The sequence below is a fragment of the Argentina anserina genome, chromosome 5 (assembly GCF_933775445.1).
Source record: "Argentina anserina chromosome 5, drPotAnse1.1, whole genome shotgun sequence".
NCBI lineage: Eukaryota > Viridiplantae > Streptophyta > Magnoliopsida > Rosales > Rosaceae > Argentina > Argentina anserina.
In genome coordinates, this window is record NC_065876.1 from 18,119,366 (window position 1) to 18,141,190 (window position 21,825).

Here is a 21,825-nt window from a genome sequence, read left to right on the forward strand (position 1 = left end):
GGTAAGGACAAAAATACCCCAACGTGTCCTCCTTATTTGCGTGTCCATTTTGGACACGCGCGTGTCCATTACGTATTGCAGCGTGTCTGAGCCGTGTCCAAAGTCAGTTCGCGTGTCCAAGCGTGTCCGTGTCCGTGTCCATGTCCGACACGCGACACGCGACCCAAATGGAGTGTCCGTGCTTCATAGGCTGCAGCTGTACTTAGAATGAAATGATCTTGAGAATACTACGTCTCAAAAGTGATGATCGTTATTGATGATGTTATTCATCGGTTGGCTAAAGGAAACAAACACGTTAAACTAATGCCTAAAAGTATTCCATGAATCAGTCGAAGTCATAAAAGACGTGTTTCCGCCGTATGAGCGATGATAAGTCTTAAGAGATGAAACTCTCCACATTTAAGTATGATATGTGTATGCATGTGTATGTATGATAAGGCCAAGATGATGGCTTAGTGCGCCCACACACATGTCAATGCTTGATCACAGGACGTTATGACATCAAATCATATATCCCAACACAAAAGATACTTCGATGAAGTGATATCAGAATTTGCCCAGATTCGTAGGTCAACTTCCACGGGACCTATAGGGTAGCTCACTTGTTGCAAAATGGTGAATTTGGTACCATTGGAAAGCTCTATATGTCTACTTTCCGGAAACTGCAGCTGAGTCAACTTCGACGGAGCTTTGTGATCAGCTCAGAACGAACTAGGTTGTGAACCATATATCACTGGAAAGCCACGGGTGTCTACTTTCCAGAACGTTTTACGGTTCATCCATACCTATTGTATCGAATAAGTTATGACTGTTTAAGTGCGTGAATGTCATACCACGCATGAATCTGTTTTTCATTGCAAACTCTTGTTTTGAGTTGTTATGCAATTCTCTTTCTTTTGATCCATATACAGATAACTGTACATGTTTGATTTAAGAATCTTTGGTGAAATTTGATATTCAAATCATTAACCCTTTACTACTTTTGAAGAATGTGAAGAGCGTTTGTAAACGCTATTTATCTAAACTCTGAGATTGAGTTATCGATTAAGGGGAGTTGTTTTGTAGACTTCATTGAGAGTCTATATCTTCAATTGTAGTTGGTGTGTTGTGCTCTTTTTCCTTTCGACCAAGCTTTTTATTTTACCCAAGAGGTTTTTGTTTTGTTTGGCAAGGTTTTTACCGAGGGAACAGTTATGCACCATGACACATTATGATTGTGATACAAGGTGGAGTGTTGTAGAAGAATTACTATACGTAATCTTCCGGTGTATCTTGTCATATTTAGTATAGGTTAGTCTAGTTAAAGAATGGTATATAATTTTTGTATCAATGTAATGCCTATATATAAAGTCTCCTTATCAATGAATAAAAATGATATTTCTCCATATTCGATGCGTATTACGTTATTCTGTAACAATTGTAACTGCAGCTAGGATGAATTTATCATTGGTAGTGTTTAAAAGAGAATCATATATTCAGGAGCAGTGGGGCATATAGACAATACTGCAATATAATCACACCGCCAATTTAACTAAACAACCACTAAGAAGTTAAATATGAAGAAAATGGTCTTACTTTAACAAGTAAACAGAGCCAGAATATTGCTAACCTTTATTGCAGAAGCCGCCTCTTCCAAGTTTCAAGGAAATGCATGAGTCAGAAATGGGATTAAACTTATCAACAACGGTAGCATCCAAACTGTACCATCCTTCTCAGTGGAGGAGACCACATAGATGGAAGACACAACTAAAACGGATGCCTTTCTAGGTTTCACCTCTCAGACACCCTGGAAATAACCTCATCAAAATGATATAATAAAGATGAGACAGTTGCACAGCTAAAGAAAAAAGATCACCGAATTAAGATTGGCAATACCTCGGACCTGAAGCCGTTAAAGTGAAAGATTTATCTCTATCTCTTATTGCTCGGCGACTTGTTTCGCAAATAATGCAGCAATTCTAAGTGTCATAACAACTTCTCTAGGTTTTGATTTCTCCTACAACTCAATGTTCACTATAACTAAGTATGAATAGCAAACTATTTAAATGCTCAAACAAATTTGTGGATAACAACTGAGGCGAATAGAAAATAGACACAGATAGACAGTAAATTGTAAAAAGCTCAATCAGTAGACTGAACAAAGAAATATTCAAGAGACTGCAACTGACTTAACCGCTCATGGTAAACAATAACATAAAATCGAAATTGGGAGGGGCAGAGAGAGAGTATCTTCGGGCTCACCAAATGTAACTGAACTGAGCATCAAACGCAGAGTGGAGTCAGTTTACAAGTCAGTCCACTTATAATAGCGAACACTATAACACTTATTTACCATGCAAGAACGAAACATGAAGACAATACGAAAGAGAAGTGCTTCATGGGAGTCTGAAAGAACTCATACTGATACACAATAATCATGACTGTACATTCACCATATCAGTTGATTATGGTCCAATTTTATTAATTTCCATGCATTTTGGCACTGCAGGCGGTAGAACTTGCAACGGGGCACCAAAACACACCCGACCAGCCCATAACCTAATTAATTGCTTATAAGAAGAAGATCAAACTCCAATTGCAGATATCATTATGCTTTCTCTCCGTCTGGCTTAGATTATGCGCAATACTAAATTCTGGTGATGGATAGACTCATAGACATGATAATATAATGAGAAGTAATGACTATGTTTCGGTACAATTCAATCTCAGGGTGTATAATGTACGAATTCTTTTGCCACCATTTCAACTATGTACTAACAGTCTGCAAATCCGCCATGACAACAAGTGCTTTATATCATAGCAGGCAGCTAATTAACCATAAAACCGAACATTTGCTCATTAGTGGACAAGTCTCTATTTTAGCAACTCCTAACTTAAACTACAGAATTGAATTTAAATGCAGAGCTTCATAGTCCTGATTAGTAAGAGCCGTGATTGATATATTACAAAGTGACATAAGAGATTAGTATTACTGACACTGATCGACTCCGGCTCATACTCAAACGGTGAGAGAAGCACCATTGTCAGCTGGGGTGAGATGCAATATCATTGTAGCAGCCTTGACAGCTCACACACGAGGCTCCGGGTAACTATCCATATTCTGCGGTCCGAAGCAAGATTCAAGCATGTCAGCGTGAATCACCCCCGGGTTGAGAGCCACAATGCCCATGTCCTTGGGCAACTCCTTGGCCACCGAGCGGGTCAGACCCTCCACGGCCCATTTCGAGGCGCAGTAAGGCGCCACGTGAGCGGCGCCGGATCTGCCCCAGCCGGAGGACATGTTGACAATGATTCCGGTGGCCGGAGCCGGGTCCCGCTTGAGCATCAGAGGAATGAAGTGGCGCAAGACGTTGGCGACGCCCTTGACATTGGTGTCAACGACGCTGTCGAACTGCTCGGCCGGAACCTCCCAGAGCCTGTTGTTGCTGTTAATGACTCCGGCGTTGTTGACCACGATGTCGGGGACGCCCTTCTTCTCCATCACAACACGAGCCAGCTCCCCAAAATCAATATAAAACATGTCACAATTGGATTCAATTGAATATGAGAATTGAGGGAGGAGGAGGAGAGAGTACGGACGACGTCGGCGGGGAGGAAGAGGTGGTTGTCGGAGGAGAGTTCGGACTGGAGGGAAATGAGCTTATCCTGAGAACGGGAGCAGCCGATAATGGTGTGGCCCCTTTTGGCCATCTCGACGGCGAGTGCGCGGCCAAGGCCTTTGCTAACTCCGGTTATAAGAACGGTCCGACCGGCATTGGCTGCTTTGGTAGGCACCACGTTATGCCTCTCTTCTCTCTTCTCTGATTTACCACAGAATGGACGACCAGGACTGTCTAGAGCTTATTGGCTGCTTTTCTTATAAGTTTTTTTTTTGGTACAGACTTTTCTTATAAGTTGAGGCAGTGCTTTTCTTATAAACAGATGCTATTTTAAGGGATAAGTAGAAGTTCGGAGTGAGTGATTTGATTTGATTTTTTATGTGAAATTTGATTCATATTATGGGATGAATATAATTTGGCGACCACTGTTTATTTGTACACTTTGTGTTTATCTTTTTAAAATATGTGTTTAATTATTTAATTATTATCTAATTATGAGTTATGAAATTTGACGACCACTGTTTATTTGTACACTTTGTGTTTATCTTTTTAAAATATGTGTTTAATTATTTAGTTATGAAAAATACACGTGACATGAGTTTAAAACAGGTGTTTGTTTAATGTTTACTTAAGTTGTGATTTCTAATATGCTCTCATAATACTTCCATGTTGGACACAAAGTTTTGCAACCCAGCATTTACCGGCCCAATCCATTAACAGAAGATAGAAAATAAACTTTTTCGTTGGGTCCCGATGATTTCCCAGACGACGACGACGACGACTCGTCTTGAGGAGTTGACTCGGTAGAGTGGAATCTTTGTCTCTAATAAATATCAGACGACCAGTTCGACTGTTCGAGTTAGCTTTGATGTTGTTTGTGTTTCTCTAATAATGGCCGCTTCTTCATCTACATCTTCTTCCGGCGGTCACTGGAAGTACGATGTCTTCCTCAGTTTTCGAGGGGAGGACACTCGCAAAAGCTTCGTTTGCCATCTCTACAAAGCTCTAGAACAGAAAGCCATCCGCACCTTCATCGATTCTGAGAAGCTCAAAAAAGGCAACCAAATTTCCGAGCTACTCAACGCAATTGCCGATTCGAATATTTCGGTTGTAGTCTTGTCTCAAAACTATGCCACTTCCGCTTGGTGTTTGAAAGAGGTCGTCAAAATCATGGAGTGCTGTGATAATGATGAGAAGAAGCAGACTGTGGTGCCCATTTTCTATGAAGTAGATCCCTCTGATGTTCGGAAATTGAAGAACAAGTTTGGTGCTGCTTTTACCGTATATGAAGGAGATCCCAACCTCGACGTGAAAGAAGTGGAGACATGGAAAGCTGCACTTAAGAGAATCGCGAATCTATCTGGCTGGGATTCGCGACAGTATCAGTGAGTCTTCTTCATTCTCTCACTTAACTTCTAAATGCTGCTGTTTACTTCTTTACTTGAATTCTTTATATTTTTGAAGTCTACCCAGTTGGTATGTACTTACATGGAAATTACTTGGCTTTATCTCTTTTGTTGATTTTTTGTTACTGTTGCGGACATGGATCGATATTGTATAAGACTGTCTTGCTCTGACTACTGATTTCAAAGTTTCTAGGGATGACATCGAGCTCATTGAGAATATTGTGGGAGACATTTTAGAAAAATGGATTCACTTCCCCCGACTTTCCAATTTACCGAACAATTTGGTTGGAACATCACATTAAGGAAGTGACTTTGCGGTTGGGTCGTGGGGGGGGGGGGGGGGGGAGAGAGAGAGATGTTGTTCGTGCAAAACAACTATTGCTCTAGAGCTGTTTATGACAAACTCGTTCATCAGTTTGAACACAAGTGTTTTGTTTATAATGTGAAAGAAGGTCTATTGAAGAAAGGTGCAGCACAAATGCGGGGAGAAGTTCTATCTATGCTCATGAAGGGAAATGAGCAGAGTGCTGACATTTTCAATGAAGGTTCCAATCTGATACTGGAAAGGCTAGGTAATAAAAAAAAATTTAGTTGTTCTTGATGATGTTGAAGCTTCTTCCCAGATTGAGGCCTTACTTGGAGATTTTTCTTCATTTGGTGTTGGAAGTAAAATCCTCATAACAACTAGGGATAATGAATCACTAGCTGGAGTTAATGAGACATATGACCCCAAGTGTTTAAATCATAGTGAATCGTTCATGAAGCATGCCTTCAGAACAAACCAAGTGAGTGAGGAGTTCGGTGATCTCTCAAAGCGAGCCATAGAGTATGCAGAGGGTCTTCCTTTAGCACTTGAAGTCCTAGGAGACATCTAGCTCTTCTGTTTCTTGTCCTGGAAGCTATTCCTAAGCTTAACAATCTTAGGAGGATCAGAGACAATAGTTTCCACTAGGAGGTCATCAGGAGGAGTATTAGTAGTATCAGCTTCATCCTGAAGAATGCTGAACCTAGAAACAGACACTTTGGACTTTTTCACATTAACCAAAAATCACATGCAGAACTCAATATATATGAGCTACACTGACTTGAAAAATAAAATAAACCAATAATCTAGAGATAACTTAATAAAATAAACGGAAAAGCAAATGAACACTAGCCAGCCTGAGGCCGCTTTATATATAGGAAATGAAGAAAGTTTTGTTACAGGGACAAAAAAAAAAGTAAAGATCTTGCTGCAAAGTGTCGAGTTCAGTCCATATATGAAAAAGAACATGTTACAATTGACGATTGAAGAAATGAGAAATTTATTAAAAGAAAAAAACAGTTATGTGACTTGGAAACACAGCATTACAGTCAACTTGCTCAAAGAAACTAAAGGGTAGAGTCAAAACATTTTGCCTGGGGAAGTTCTAGAACAATTCAACATCAAGCTTTTCATAAAGGGGTCAAATGAATTTGAGTCCAGGATGATCCATGAAGACTCAAACATCTCATGGAAGAACTCTGCAGAAATCTCCTGGGCTGCACTTCGGAATGCAAGTCCAAATGAATTTCCTTTGACTGCTCCGACTCGAGGCTTCCCACAAACACCAACTACGATCATCTTCTTGGGATCTTGTGCCAAACAAGCACAAACCAGAGGTTTCATTCTAGCTCCCTTCTCTTTCAGAGCATCCATCAGAAAATAGCAGAATTTTGTCAATGCCTGGGGGTACCCCAATAGTTTTGCATCTACAGAGTCTTCGAGTTTCACCGACACAAATTTCGTTCCAGTCCTTATATTCGTTACTGCTCTACTTCCTTGTCTAGCAATTGCCCTTTGTACCAGAATTGCTTTCTGCATTCCAGCTTTCAGCTTATCAAGATTGTTCAATGACAGTGCATCATAAGCCACCCCAAACTGCTTGGCAGCACAAGAACCATCTGATTCCACAAACGATTCAAGCAAAGCTGTAACTCCATAAACCACATCCGCTGCATATACCCTTGAGCCATAGCCATGGATACGCAAAAAGCTCCGGTAGTAGAAATCAGTGAGTCCATATTCAGGTAAAAGCTGTTCGAATTGAGCTTTCATCCTCCTTTTTACCTCAACATTCATGAATGAGAACTTCTGTTGGCAATCCTCGAGCGCAAATCCCATCCTTGCCAGTAGAAAAATAAGCCTAGAGATTCCTTTGTCATTCCACGTCTTCATTTTGGTTGCAGAGTATGAGGAACATTTCATGGATTCAAATAAATTCCATTCATGTAACAGCATCAGCCTAGGTACATCTTCAAATGCAATTCTATCTGTCACTGAAGTCACAGCCTCCAAAGTCCCTGAGCTGATAATGAGCTGCTCAAGCTCCATGACAGCAGCCTGGTACCTCTCATCAGTGAGCCTATGGTGTACAAACTGATCCGTCAAAGAAACACAAGACAACCAAAGCAACTCGTTTGTATTCTTCCTCAACGAATGCGCCAAATCATACATCAAACACCCAGAAGGCTTACCATGAAAAGAACCCAAATGGTAGTATTTCTTCTTCAACCTCTTGAAAAGCTTCTCCGGGCCTTGTTCTTCTTCTTCTTCAGACACCCTCCTCTTCTTTCTCGAACCATCCCCATCCCCACTCTCACTATCTCCATCCAGCTCATCATCACTATTCAAGTCACTCGCATTAGCCAATGCCGAGACATCATGAAAATCGTAGGCTAAATCTCCCTGCAGCTCATCTTCCTGGGTATAAAGCACAACCACGCTCTCGTTCTGCTCACTCAGATTATGCAGATGAATGGGGCGGTGACTGTCCACCACGAAAACACGCGACAATGGGGACAAACCGAGCAGCCTCCTCAGGTCGCGGTGGCATCCCCAGTTGATCAAAAGAATAGTAATCGGATTCTCCTCCGACAGCCCTGCGTACTTGTGAATGTCCTGAAAGGAAGACACCGGATAACACGAGTACCCGACGGAATCGGATTCGAGAACATGAAGAATGATTTTGAGAGCACAGAGAGAGTCGACATCTGAAGTCGACGGGAATATCAGCAGTGGGGAACCAGATGAGGCTTTCGCCGATTCACGGAGCCTCCAGTAGAAGGAGGCTACTGTTTTCTCTCTAACCATGAGTTTTGAGGGTTTCGGAACCCTAGATCTAAATTCCAACTCAAATTCAATGAAAACTAGAGAATGACCCGATAATAAGAAGGATGTGGTTCTGTGTGTTCAACGCGAGAGAGAGAGAGAGGGAGACGGCGAGATTAGAAAGCTTTTGAAAGAATATTTCGTAAGGCATTTTCGTTTTTCGTTGAATTTAAAAAAAAAAACGCGCCTCTTTGGGTACTCTATTTTGTTCGCAAAAATTTTGTGTGGGTGCATGTTAGTCTTCGTTGTGCCGCTGCCATCACTGTTGTTGTGAGTTTGTTTGTGGAGGAGAAGGGTATTTGCCAAAACCTTTTGAGATTTTTCTAATTGAGAGCAGGTTAGAGAAGAGACAGTTACAAGAGATTGGGAATTCTTCCATTGGGGTCATCATCCAATAGCAAGAGGTATGTTTGAATTATTTTCTCCCCCTCAATCTAGATCTATGGATCCAAGTCCTATAGAACTGAATCTGCAAGCCCCTCATGCGAATCATCCTTCAGATCCAGCCTCAAACCAGCAAAATCTGTCTTGTATATGGATTTCAAATTAAGAGTGTAGTTTTAATCCCAACAGTGTTTTCATCTTATTTTACATGGTTAATATTGAGGTTCTTCAAATGGTTAATCCCTACAGTGTATATGAATTATGGATGCTTTGTAATTTTTTATGAACTAGGATTGTCAGTGGTGTTGTATCATGATCAAGGCTCTATGGTTTTTGTTAAGTGTGAATTTTTCCACCTATTAGTTTTGAGTGGATTGTGTATGACTTATCTGTGAGATTTTTTCCCAGGTATACCACACACACATATATAAATAGATTACTGTAGTCGGCCCACTTAATTGATCAACACGTCCTGTAGCCATGTCTTTTCCCATGGCAAAATACCCTGCCAAACGTGAATCTATAATTGGATTCAGTTTTATTATATAACTATTGTATAGATAAGATATTAATGATTATGCTCAATTTATTGGCTCATAGTTCAATTAAAACGTTTTCCTTAATTCTGTTACTGATTTACCGGTATATGCTTTCTAATTTGGGGTAAATGGATATTTTTTTCATTCGAAGAACTCTTTTATTCCTTTATTTTCTCTTTTCCTTCTATTTCTTTGGGTTGTTTTTCTTTTCTTTGAGATTTCAATATTTCAGTAACCTGTAATAAATACTGGTTTTAATTGACCATGAAGTACAGTTTCAGCTGTTCCTAAATGGAAAAGTATGTTTGAATTGCAAAGAACAATGCCAATTGTATTAGAAGAAATTCAAACTTAATTGGAAGAAGAGGGTACTTCTAGCTGATTCATTTTTAACAATTCTATATTTATATCATTTTTATTGTAGTGTTGATGATGAATAGCTGACATATTTTTTTATATATATTTGCAGATATGTATGGTTGTATCAAAAGGGTTACTCTAGTTCAAACCATCTTTATTTTTTCATCTCTTCCATTCATAAACCTTGAAAGGGTTGGCATGATGTCCTCATCAAAAATATGCATAGTCATGGGATCTCGTCCAGACGATCTTTGAATCCCGGATGTTGATATAAGAAACTACAGTAAGTACATAAAAGTAACAGTCAGCTTTGTCACAGGCAATAGAAGCTGCAATTGAACTTGATCTAAGCACAGTGGAGGCGGGAGCGCAGGGAGAGCATAAGATTCAGAGAGGTTATATGCATGTGGCAACTTATAGCTGCCATTACTTGATGAATCAAAGTTTCAGGAAGGCCATAGAGGACTTTCTAGTGCGTATATCAACTCAGGTATATTTTTTTGTATTCTTGAGAATGAATACACTGAATTGCAACATCCTTGAGTCATTTTCAGTACACAATCTCTGCTTCAGTGATGGCAATTTTCATTTAACGATTTCATGTACTTTACATGCAGGTTAAGATTGTGATGAAACTACTGCATGATTCGGGTCCTTTCAAGGAAGATGTACACTAATGTATTGATATGGTTTACTAGAAGCAGATTAGTACTTTGTGAATTGTGGACGGAAATCTTTTTCTTCCTTTAATACTGAACATTGCACTGGGAGATTCTGTACATAATTACAGTAGCAAACTAAAACTTGTATACCTGGAAATTCAATACATATTCAATGAAGATATTGCTCACTTCACCATATATTCATTTCTGTTCCATAAATGTATAGGCTGAAAATTTGTTTGAGACAATACAGATGAATTATGATTATGCCCTCTCTCATTTTGATACCTTATACTAGGCTTCAAACTAAAGAGTTGACCAATATGCATAAGAATTGCACAGGTATATTTTGAGGATCGGGACTTTGCTGGAACTGTAACATTCTTGGTATAACATTCCATATTTCCATTGCTTTTCTTTTTTCAAGTATATGTGGCATGCTGCTGTATCATTTTGTCGTCATCTTTGTGGATCGAAGATCTATCCATCAAAAGGAAGAGAACGAAACAGACCCTTAATTGTATCCATATCAGTAAACCTGATCGTGTTCATCAAACACACTTCATTTCCTAACACTTCTATCTGATTATGGCCAACAAATCCAGAATACAACTGAGCTTGTTAAATAGGAATACTATGAGGTAAGAATCGAACTAAGATTGTGAACTCTGGTTGTATTCAAGATAAGGAATAAAAGAATCATATACGAAACTGATTACAGATACAAGAAGGAAATGGCCGGATTACTGCAAATGATTGAATGGAAACGTTCTTATATACACTTTGTTTCCCACAGCTAGGACAGACTTACAATTGGAATTCCTATACTCAATTACACTCTAAATAACTTTTAAACTAGTCAGACTCAGATTCCCTAAAATCTGCCACAAATGGATGGGTGAGAAGTTCTTCAACAGTCCATCTATGCTCCGGTACCTCTTGTAGGCAAAAACCGATAAACTCCCCAGCAAGACTCGATATTGTGTCGGGAATTTTAGGCTCGAAACCGTCAAGAACGTAGAGAGTATCGCTCTCATCATCATAGAAATGACTCCGAGGCCGCTCCCCTGTAAGCAATTCTAGAACAATCAAACCCACTGCCCATATGTCGCTAGGCTTTTTTTGCTTGTTGTCGGAGACCGTCTCCGGCGACAGGTAGGGTGGTGTGCCTTTCCATCTTTCCCCAACTTCCTCTTTCTTAACCAACCCCAAATCTCCCACTTTGGCCGTAAAAGTAACCGGCCTATCTTCATCATCATCATATACATATTTCACGAGCAATATGTTGTCTGGTTTCAGGTCACAGTGTACAAACCCAGCGTTATGAATGTGCCGAACTCCTTTAAGAATATCACCCGTGAAGCTCCTCACGTGGCACTCCTCCAACCCCCGAAAACCACGCACCTCGAGCAACCTTGCAAGGCTTCCCCAAGCAATCTCCATAGCCAAGTTGTAGACTTGTTCACCTCTGTTACTGCTCGTGACCTCTTCTCCGTAGTGCTCGATAATGAAGCGGCAAGATTCACCATCCATCTCTTTAAAAACCTCAAACTCGTACTTGATGGGATCTGAATCTTTCACTTTTGCCGACTTGATCGCCATGGATACAGGCATGTGTAGAAGTTTGACATCTATCTCGTTGGAAAATGCAACGAAAACGGAGCCGAAGCCTCCCTCTCCGATCTTGTCTCCTCTGACCCATCTCAACCCGGAACCCAAGCTCAGTTCCGCCGCCTTACTCTTCTTGGTTCCCATCCCTCTGATCCAGTTATTACCAGAACCCATCACTTTCGCCTTAGTCTTCTTGGCTGCCATCACTCTCCTCTTCACTTTCTCTCTGACAATAGCCATCGCACTCACTCTGTTTTTCTCGCTGTTTCACGAAATGAGGGCATTTGTTGAAATTCAAAATGAATATAAAGACTCGAGGTCGGCTAACTAGAAAGAAGCTAGTATTTGTGTTTGCGTGGATGTCAAGCTAAATCAGATCCAAGTCCAAGTCAACTGAAAACGTGATTTTAAAGCGCGGTATTAGTGTTTCGGGGGTGGGTGGGTGGTTTGATATGATACGGAAAAAAGGAGAAAACTTACAAAGAGAACTTCTGAAGTACATTGGAAGGAAATTTTAAGTCCCATCAAAGAGAAGAAGATTCATTCTAGCCCATAGAACCTAGGGCGTTGGCTTCGCGAAACACATGGTTAAAAAAAGATCTTTTTCAAAAACCTGCTGCAATAGCATTCGGTCTTGAACAGGGGGGCAGAATCTTCCAAGGGGCTGAAACTTTTCCAACCACAGTTGATAACTAGCAAAGAATCTCCCACAGCGCACGACTTTAGAAAAACCAAGGTCTCTAGCTTTCAAGAGAGCACTACGAAGAGCAGTAGTTTCAGCTATGAGGACGTGTGCTTTCCCAATGCTTAGAGTAGGGGCGGATCCAGGATGTGAACTCCCTCTAGGCTAATTAAGAGTTCTTAAAAGATCTTTTGTTTACCAATATTGTTTTCTAGTGTTTATTTTCCTTTATTTTTTTTTGAGGGTGTGCGTCTGTTTTTCTTTTTAATCAAAGAGTATGTGAAGTTCATATCAATAGTTTTACACCCTATTTTGTGAAGTGAAATCATAAAAGGAAGTGTGGGAAGAAAACAAGAACAAATGTAAGAAATACTAGTAGAAAATAGAAGAACATTGTGAGAGCAAAAAGAAGACAAGATAGAAACAAAGAAGAAAATTAGAAAGAAAGGAAGGAAAAAAATGATATTTCCAAGGTGATTGGAACCAGAGACATGGGAAATTAATGAGAGTCTAAAATAAGACTGAGCCAACTGAACTAGTAGGAACTACCTGGAAATATCTCATGTACATAAATAATTAACAGGATTTGTGTCTAGGCTTAAGCCCATAAAGCCTACAACATAGATACGCTCTTGGCTTAGAGCGCTTGCAACTAAAGGACATCTTATATTGTGGTGGTAAAATTTGGTAGTCAGTAGTGGTGGTCGGATTAGGGGCCGCCGCCGTGTCGGAGATGTTTTCCAAGGCATTTTGAGTCGTTTATATGTTTAGGATGGTGTAGGAATTTTTGGAGGAGCTTGGAGAGGAATTGGACATTATTTTTCCCCAAATTTAACAAAAAGGTGATGAGTTCTATATTTTTTATCAATGAACTCTTAACGTAATAATCCTATAATATTTTGGGGAGTGTGAGGAGGTTGTTGGTTAGGTTGGAGGATTGGTTGAGATTGGAACCGTTTTGGACGTGTGAGGCCGTTTGTGCCCTTTTTGTCAATTATTCCAAAATTATGGTATTTAATTCCAAAATATGTCTTTTACATAGGACGTGAGGAGATTCGAATCGAGAGACTTCGAACCAACCCCCGACATAATTAGTTACAGTGAGTGGATATTTATTTTAATGCAAATACATGCATGTTTAATTTGATGATTTAAATTCCATGAAATATATTTGTTGTTGATATTTCAAATGTCGAGTCGGAAATGATATTTTCAGGAGTCATATTTATTCTATTTATTTTATATAGTTGAGAACCGTTGTTGATATTATATTGGGTTATTTTCTTCTTCTCAACTAAGTCTCATCAACTCGGTCATTCCATTGGAATCAACGAGGTATAGGTAAAATATATATTTGGATGTGGGACTTCCGGATTTTCATATATGATGTTTTGATGCCATACGTTGAAATGATGATGATGATGATGCTAGCATGATTCTACCTTATGATGTCGGTGGCTACCCCCAAGTAGTGCACCCAAGTCCTTCCCGCCTGGGAGGCGATGTGGGTATGGTTGGCTTTACCACGAAAACCCGTTACCCTCTCTGTTAATGTGACGTGACGGTTTTTAGAGTGTGGGAGTAATTATTTTTCCCGAGGGGCATACTGTATGGCTTGACTATTTTACCAAACTAGCGGGGCTAGTTCACACTTGAGTATTTTATTTTGACTAGCGGGGCTAGTCCAGTTCTTATAATTATTTCAGTGCTGTTTTACTTGGGCTAGGGGGATGGTCCCTTTACGTTGTGGAATTGTTACATTTTCTAAATATCTTCTTATTTTATTCCGTCTAGCGGGGCTAGACCACTTCGTTAATGATGTATCTTTTATAAGATTACACAACACATGCATGCATAAGTTTTCTTACCAAATTGATACTTTTGGGGAAGTATTTAAGGTTTTTTTTTTGTTCAATAATTTAAAGTCTATATAACATAGAAAAGCGGGATGCTCATGACGTGTGCTGATAGGAGCACAAAGTGTGGCGTTCTTAATGTGATTATACCATATTCTTACTCTTTGTTACCTCTTATTTAGTATGTTTTAGTTTCTTTTTCATGAATAATTATCTAGGTAGAGCTTATATCAATTATAAGTGAATTGATGATGAAATCGTGCTAAGTGTTAATAATCCTTGTTGAGATATGATTCCTTGTTCGAGCAGGATTCATCCTTTCGTATTTCTTTATTTCTAACATACTTATTCTTATTAGGAAATACAAATCCATTTTGGAGAAGGAAAGCAATCCTAGTTCCACAAGGAAAGAGAAGAAGATATGCACTTAAAAGCCCAATCCATGCAAGAATGAAAATGCTGTCAAGATTCGTAGTCCAACTTCGACGGGATCCCCTGGATAGCTCTGATCGATTTAGAAAACGTACCTATATGGATAGAAAGCTATGTGAGTCTAGCTTCTGTAGGATTTGGAATCAAATCAATATCTTATTCCTATATGGAGATATGACCAAATCATTGCTCGGAGGTCCAGTGAGCTCGGCAGAATTATCTCAGCCATTGATTTGCTTTTGATCCAAGGCCTATGAGGGAAACTTGGGACCTTGTTTCTCCTGCATATAGAGCACAAATATGTATCAAAATATCCATAAATCCCTGCACCAAATAATGTCAAAGAAGTCATGCAGCAAATTAAATGAGAAGAGGCAAGAAAGTCAAAGAAGACATGCAGCAAATTTAATGAGAAGATGTAAGAAAAATCAAATATGGCTGCAGCAATTAAAGACTTTTGCTGCCTTCCTAATTCAAAGGAAGAAATTTGTACAAAAGAAATCAGCATTAAATGAGGAAGAAGATATGCAATTAATGCAAAAGATATGCAATCCTTATAGAAATCAGAATTCTGGCAGTACAGATCATCCAACTTTGACGGGCTCCCCTGAACAGCTCAAATTGACTGAGAAAATTCATGATATATGGATGAAAATCCACGGAAGTCTAGTTGAAATTGCCAGTTGGAATCATCTCAATATCTATTTTCTAGAGACAGTTATGGTCACAACAAGGGACAAATGTCAGATCTGTCGAATCTAGGAAACCTCAACCAATTTGGTTTCAACTTTGTGGACTTTGTGGTCATCCTCCCTTGGGTTTCTTCCTCTATATATAGCACCTCATTTCTACATAAAAGGATCATCAACCTTGCTCACAAGACTAGCCAAAGCTCTGCCTTAAACACTACTCATCATCCTCAAAGCCATTCAAGGCGAAAACACCATCTTCCCTTCATTCCATTTGATCTGAAGCACTACGCCTAGGATTTCCATTCAAGTTGAAGCCGTGCTACCTTGTTTTGATACCGCTAAGGAGATTTACAAAGTGTAACTCACTACTTCTTCACTTATGTTTTCGGTTTGGATTCTTTGTGTGATGTTGTGTTTATCTTTTTGGCTAGTTCCGAATTTGTGGAATACTCTCATGTAGTTTACAATTTTGCAAAATGTTATAAAGTAGTTCTGATTTTGTTTTCTATGATTTCTATGTAGATGTCGTGAGTTTATAATTCAATGATTTAATGATTCTCTTTCTTGTGCGTTAACTATATGTGATTCAAGGCGCTAAGTTAGTTTTGCATATAGGATTCTTAAGTGTTTTTGTTAACTTGTTAAAGTAAGTGACATGCTTGACTTGTTAGTAATCACTAGGAATTAACCATGATCTGTTGTTATCTAAGATGCGCTAAGTAATTAGATAAGAAATGAATCAATAAAGTGGTAAGATTGAGAATGACATGTTACCTTGTAATTTCTAAGCGCTAAGATAGAATTACCAGGCCATGTTTCGAGTTAGGGATGCGCTAAGTAACCTAGTTCGGCATTAGGTTGTTGTTTGTTCACTCAATACTTGTCCGCTAAGGCTCGGTGTTTGCATAGGATGAGATTATGATTTTGAAGCTACTTGTGACGATTTGTTTGGTGATGTTTATGTGTTGGTTGGTTGATCACTTGTATATATTAGTTTAGGGTTTATTTTTATGTTCTTGATACGATCATATATCAAATCTTTAAACTCTTATGAATGCGTTGTTAAATGTTTGTGATTCTTTACCCTGGATGGATCTCTGGTTTGTGAACGATACCCTCTTCCTTTATACTACTAACGATGCTTACATAGTTAATATTGATCTCGAGTAATCGAACCGATCATGTGCGTGTGGGATGAACCAAATCCTCATTGAATCTTATTTTTCCATTAGAAGGGGCTTGCACATGCTCTGTAGTACCCCCTGTGAATACCCCACCGGTATGAAAAGTTCTTAATGTTAATTGAGTGCCCAGTTCTCCAATACTCAGGTTCAAATACCCATCGATTCGGTGTTTGCTTACTGGCTTCATATAATTCAGAAAACACCAGTTTTATTGAAGCCTCTTGTTCATATCTCTCATCAAAAGGTGTTATTCGATAATGTCTATCTAACAGACCCCCCCCCCACCCCTCGCTAACCCGAGTGAGAATTCAAATATCTGTCCTACATTCATTCGCGAAGGCACTCCTATAAAACTATTGCATTATGAAGCGACTATATGAAGGAAACTTCTAGGGATCGATCGACACCAGTTGATCTGATCGGTATATATATTTAGTGACCCTATAAAATCCAATTTGGAACTCGTTTGACCGTCGGAACTTACGGTAAACCGAAAACACCACTAATATGCCCTAAGGGAGGACCTATTACAAAGATGCGAAAGCCGAAAGCCGTTTGCATATCTGAAATCACCTAATTTTTGTTACCTATCGTGCGTGGTCGCACTGAAGAAATCTATTTGGGAAAGCCCTGGTCAATGGGGTTTCAATATGTCAAAATTCCTCTTTTTTAGTTAACCGTTCGTACCAACGGTCAAACCATGTCCAAAACGGACGACATTTTTACAGGGTCCCTAATTATATATACCGATCACATAAGTTGGTGTCGATCGACCATATTTCGAATTAGAGTTGGCGATCACCTAAGTGTCAACTAATATATCATAACCTTTCTATTAGCCTATTAGGTATAAAATAAAACTATTGCATTATGAAGCGACTATATGAAGAAAACTTATAGGGATCGATCGACACCAGGCGATGTGATCAGTATATATTATTTGTGACCCTATAAAAATTTAATCCAATTCAGACCTCGTTTGACAGTCGGAATTTACGGTAAACCGAAAACACCACTAATATGCCATAAGGGGGGACCTCTTACAAATATGCGAACGTCGAAAACCGTTTGCATATCTGAAATCAACTAATTTTGGTTACCTATCGTGCGCGGTCGCACTGAAGAAATCTATTTGGGAAAGTCCCGGTTAATGGGGTTTCAATATGTCAAAACGCCTATTTTTTAGTTAACCGTTTGTACGAACGGTCAAATTTGTCAGATTCAAATACAAGTTTAAAGCCCTTGTTGCTGAGAACAGGACCGGAAACCAAATTCTTACAAATTTCAGGCACATGAAGCACATTACTAAGCACAAGATCCTTCTCGGAAGTGAGTTTCAAAATCACCTTCTCTTGTCCTTCCACTTTTGCAGTTGTGGCATTCCCCATGAACAATGATTCACCTTCATTAATTGACTGGTATGATGAGAACATTTCCCTTTGAGAACAAACATGCCTTGTAGCACCAGTGTCTATCCACCAATCAGTTGAATTCGTAACCAGAATTGCTTCAGCAACCACTCCAATGAATTGGTTTTCAGTTTCAGCAAGGTTGGCTTGGTTGAAATTTCCAGAACCTCCAGCACCACCTCCTTGATCCTTCCTCAAGCGACATTCTTTGGCTTTATGCCCTGGTTTGCCACAGACCCAGCACCCTCCAATTTGTTTCTTCTTGAAAGGTTTGGTCTTTTGTGGGGCGATGGGATTCCTTCCAGCAATTACAATAGGCTTAGCAGCAGCATTCTTGCCTTTGTTTTTCTGAAACATGTCATTTGATGGACTCCCTCCAACCATATTAGCAGTTGGCTCCAAGGAAAAAGCATCAGCCTTCTCATTTTTCCGATTATCCTCTTCAACTCGAAGTTTAAGAACCAATTGCTCAAAATTCATATCCTCAGTTAGATGTTTCAGATATATCTTGAAATCTTTCTATGTATGAGGTAATTTTTCAATGATGGAACCAACAAGAAAATTCGGGTTAAGACCCATACCTTCCACATCTAACTAATGAACAATCAGTTGAAGTTCCTCAACTTGCTTGACAACAGATTTGGCATCACTCATTTTGAAATTCATAAAATTGCCAATGACAAACTTCTTTGAACAAGCAACCTCAGTCTTGTACTTGTTCTCCAATGACTGCCACAACTCCCTTGCAGTTTTGAATGTGGAGTAGATATCATACAAGGAATCGTCCAGGGCATTGAGAATATAGTTCATGCATAGAAACTCATTAGTCTCCCAAGAATCTATACCCTCCTTCTCCAACCAGAACAGTAGGAGCCTCAGCAGTGAGGACGTTTGCCACATTCAAAGTTGTCAAATAAAACAACATCTTCTGTTGCCAGCGTTTGAAATCAGAACCCTTGAATTTCTCTGGTTTCTCAACATGATTTTTTCCAATCGATGATATTGATTGATCCATCTCTACAAGATTAGAGAATTTTCTGTCTTAGATTGTTAAGACCAACCAAATTCACAATTACAAACAAAGTATATATATGATAGGAGCACAAAATGTGACGTTCTTAATGTGTATATGTCTTATTCTTATGCTTTGTTACTTCTTATTTAGTTGTTTTAGATTCATAATTGTCATTTGTATGTTCTAAGGAGAGCTATGACGAAATTGAATGATTTGATGATGAAATTGTGCTAAGTGTTAGAACTCCTTATTTTGCTAGGATTTCTTACTTGACTAGGACTCTACTTTCCTATTTTTATTCTTTCATATTCCTTAATTGTCGATTTCTTTTCAGGAAAGACAAATCATACTTGGAAAGGAAGTAGTGATGCCATGATGCATTCCTAGTGAGACAAGGAAATTATGTCTGAGTTCAAGAAGGGGAAGAAGATGCCGGCCTAGCTATTCATACTTGGACAAAGAGAGATGTCGTGCAGCCCATATATGTTTCCCTATTGGATTTGGAGTACATGAATCAAAATCCATGACAAAGAAGATTTCAGCTTCCCAATTGGATTCTATCTACTACAAGGGACGGCAAAGAGGGTTTATTTTCTCCTATATATAGAAGCTCGGCCTCCCCATTCATTCATCATCAACCTTGCACACAAGCACAAGCCTAGCTTTGTCGAATCAATCCCTCACCCTTCTAAGAAATCCTAAAACTGATTCCACCATTCTCCACCAATCTATAGCCTTCAAGCACGCTTGTGAAGAAGGTTCCATCCCCTAGAAGTCACGGCTATACTTGTGGAATTGCTTGATTTATAAAGTGTAACCATGATTCACTCTTTGTTTCAATTCGGTTTTGGTTTTCTTGTTCTTGGATGAGCTTGCGATTTGTGTAGTGTAATCTTGTTTCAATTTTGTCTATGAAATAGCTACTTGATTCAATTTATATAAAGATTTGAATTCATGTTTTGGTTTTATGAATTTTCTGTTTTGGTTTCTGCCGTGTACTATATATGAACAATTTCGATTCCTAAGTGTTATGATTATGCTTGTAGCATGATATTTAGGTTGTTAGATTAAAGACTTATGCTAAGAACATGTTTACTATTTTATATGGAAGTTTCAAATTGCATGGTTGTTGGTTAAGTAGGTGACATGCTTAATGAATTCAATGTGCATGGCTTTGGAATTACATGATGAAGATGAACATGTTAGATTTCGATTATGGCTGCTTGGTATTAATTGAATGTGTTAAGTGTCTATGTGTTTAGATTACTGCTTAGAACCCTAATTGCATGATCCAGCCTTAAGTGTTCATAAGGAGGTCTCGGTATGATTCTAAAGAGAGACATAGAACTTGTTTCGATTTCTTTATGTGAATTGTTTTGGTGATTGTTTATGTGTTGGTTGGTTGATCACATGTATATATTAGTTTAGGTTTTATTTTCTGTTTTCATATCTTAATCGGATCATATAAATCAAACTCTTTTATATCTTTATGAATTCGTGTTAAGTGTTGTGATCCTAAGCCCTGGCTGGATCCCCGGTTTGTGAACGATACCCTCTTGCTTTATACTACTAATGATGCGCACATGGTTAAATATTGATGTCGAGTAATCGAGCAATCATCAATATAACAGTATAATTGAATCAAAACAAACAACAACCAATAACAACAATGAAATCGAGATTGAAAAACACTAACTTGATTCAGATAGAGGCCTGCTTTGCAGTGACCTAAGACAGAAATTCGTCCTCACTTGTGCTGCAGTTTCGGACGTCTATCTTGAAGATACAACTATCTAGTACAAGTTATTGCCCAAGAACTTGTCCCTGGCGAATTTACTTTGTGTTTCAGAGAAATCGATTTGGGGAGGAAGAAGAAGAGATGAATTTCTGATTGAAAACAACGACACAGTGTCGTCTTTATACAAAGACAAATTCGAACATGTAAAACTTTTCAAAAAGTTGTAACTGTTGGTAACAGTTATTACCTTTGGTTTTATCCGAAAATAATAAAAATTAATAAAATTATTAATTCAAAAATTTTAATCAGATTTAATTTTCTAGAACCCAAGGCCCATCTATGACTTTATATAAATATATATCATTTTCTATTAGAAATCCAATAGAAAGCTCATCAAGCCAACTATAGGCTATTCCACTCATTCACTTGCTCACATGGGTGTTTGTTTATAAACAACCAAGCAAGTAGTTTTTCTTCAATGTGGGATTTTATCCCACACTAAGTTCCAACAATACCCCACATTTTCTATTCAAACTCTAACAATATCCCACATTTGAATAGAAAATAAGATAATAATGAACTTTATCGATTTTCCAGAAACTAGATATGAAATGCATCGGAAAAGGTGTCTTTTGGACTTGAACCTTTCGTAGTGAATACTTATCGGATCTACTTTGTGAAAGAGTGAACTTAAGTCTTGAACTATTCACGTTTTGTAGTAAATCGAGACAACAAATATCACACATATCATATCTATACACATTTCAATTCTTACGGTCGTGTTCATTTTGGTCCTGAACAACTCCTTACTTCATGAGAATTTTAGAGAACTTAGCAAACTCGGTTCCCAAAGATGCGACCCCACATCAATCTCATATAGGTAGTGCCAATTAAGAATAGTCCGTACTATCCCACCTTAATCAAAGGCTATTAGTATTATTAAGAATAATGTAATATTCATCCATTATACGTCAACGGAATAACACACTTAAATTGCATCATAGGAATGAACATATGTGTGTTTATGCTTCTTGAGTCTTCCCTAACTAGTTTACTTATTGAACCTAGACCATGGGATCTCCAATGTTGCTAGGTTAGGTTTCCGCCAAGTAATGACTCATTATAT

At 38.7% G+C, this 21,825-nt stretch overlaps 4 protein-coding genes across 4 annotated transcripts; 1 reads left to right on the plus strand and 3 right to left on the minus strand.

Annotated features, from left to right (window-relative positions):
* Positions 1-2,856: 2,856 nt before the first annotated feature.
* Positions 2,857-4,313, minus strand: LOC126795653 (NADPH-dependent pterin aldehyde reductase). Its single transcript, XM_050522448.1, is given in 3 exon segments — positions 2,857-3,500; positions 3,551-3,800; positions 4,301-4,313. Coding segments are annotated over 3 exon segments (765 nt in total). The 3' UTR covers positions 2,857-2,998.
* Positions 4,314-4,465: 152 nt separating this feature from the next.
* Positions 4,466-10,254, plus strand: LOC126796505 (TMV resistance protein N-like). The gene is made up of 3 exons (XM_050523348.1): positions 4,466-4,984; positions 9,528-9,908; positions 10,036-10,254. Exons 1-2 carry the CDS (start codon positions 4,491-4,493, stop codon positions 9,604-9,606), a joined length of 573 nt encoding a protein of 190 aa, XP_050379305.1. The 5' UTR covers positions 4,466-4,490; the 3' UTR covers positions 9,607-9,908; positions 10,036-10,254.
* Positions 6,192-8,205, minus strand: LOC126796492 (uncharacterized). The gene has a single exon (XM_050523334.1). The coding sequence runs from the start codon at positions 8,115-8,117 to the stop codon at positions 6,390-6,392; it is 1,728 nt and encodes a 575-aa protein (XP_050379291.1). The 5' UTR covers positions 8,118-8,205; the 3' UTR covers positions 6,192-6,389.
* A 569-nt stretch (positions 10,255-10,823) lies between the features above and the next one.
* LOC126796500 (mitogen-activated protein kinase kinase kinase 20-like) lies at positions 10,824-11,945 on the minus strand. The gene has a single exon (XM_050523342.1). The coding sequence runs from the start codon at positions 11,929-11,931 to the stop codon at positions 10,936-10,938; it is 996 nt and encodes a 331-aa protein (XP_050379299.1). The 5' UTR covers positions 11,932-11,945; the 3' UTR covers positions 10,824-10,935.
* Positions 11,946-21,825: the final 9,880 nt, after the last annotated feature.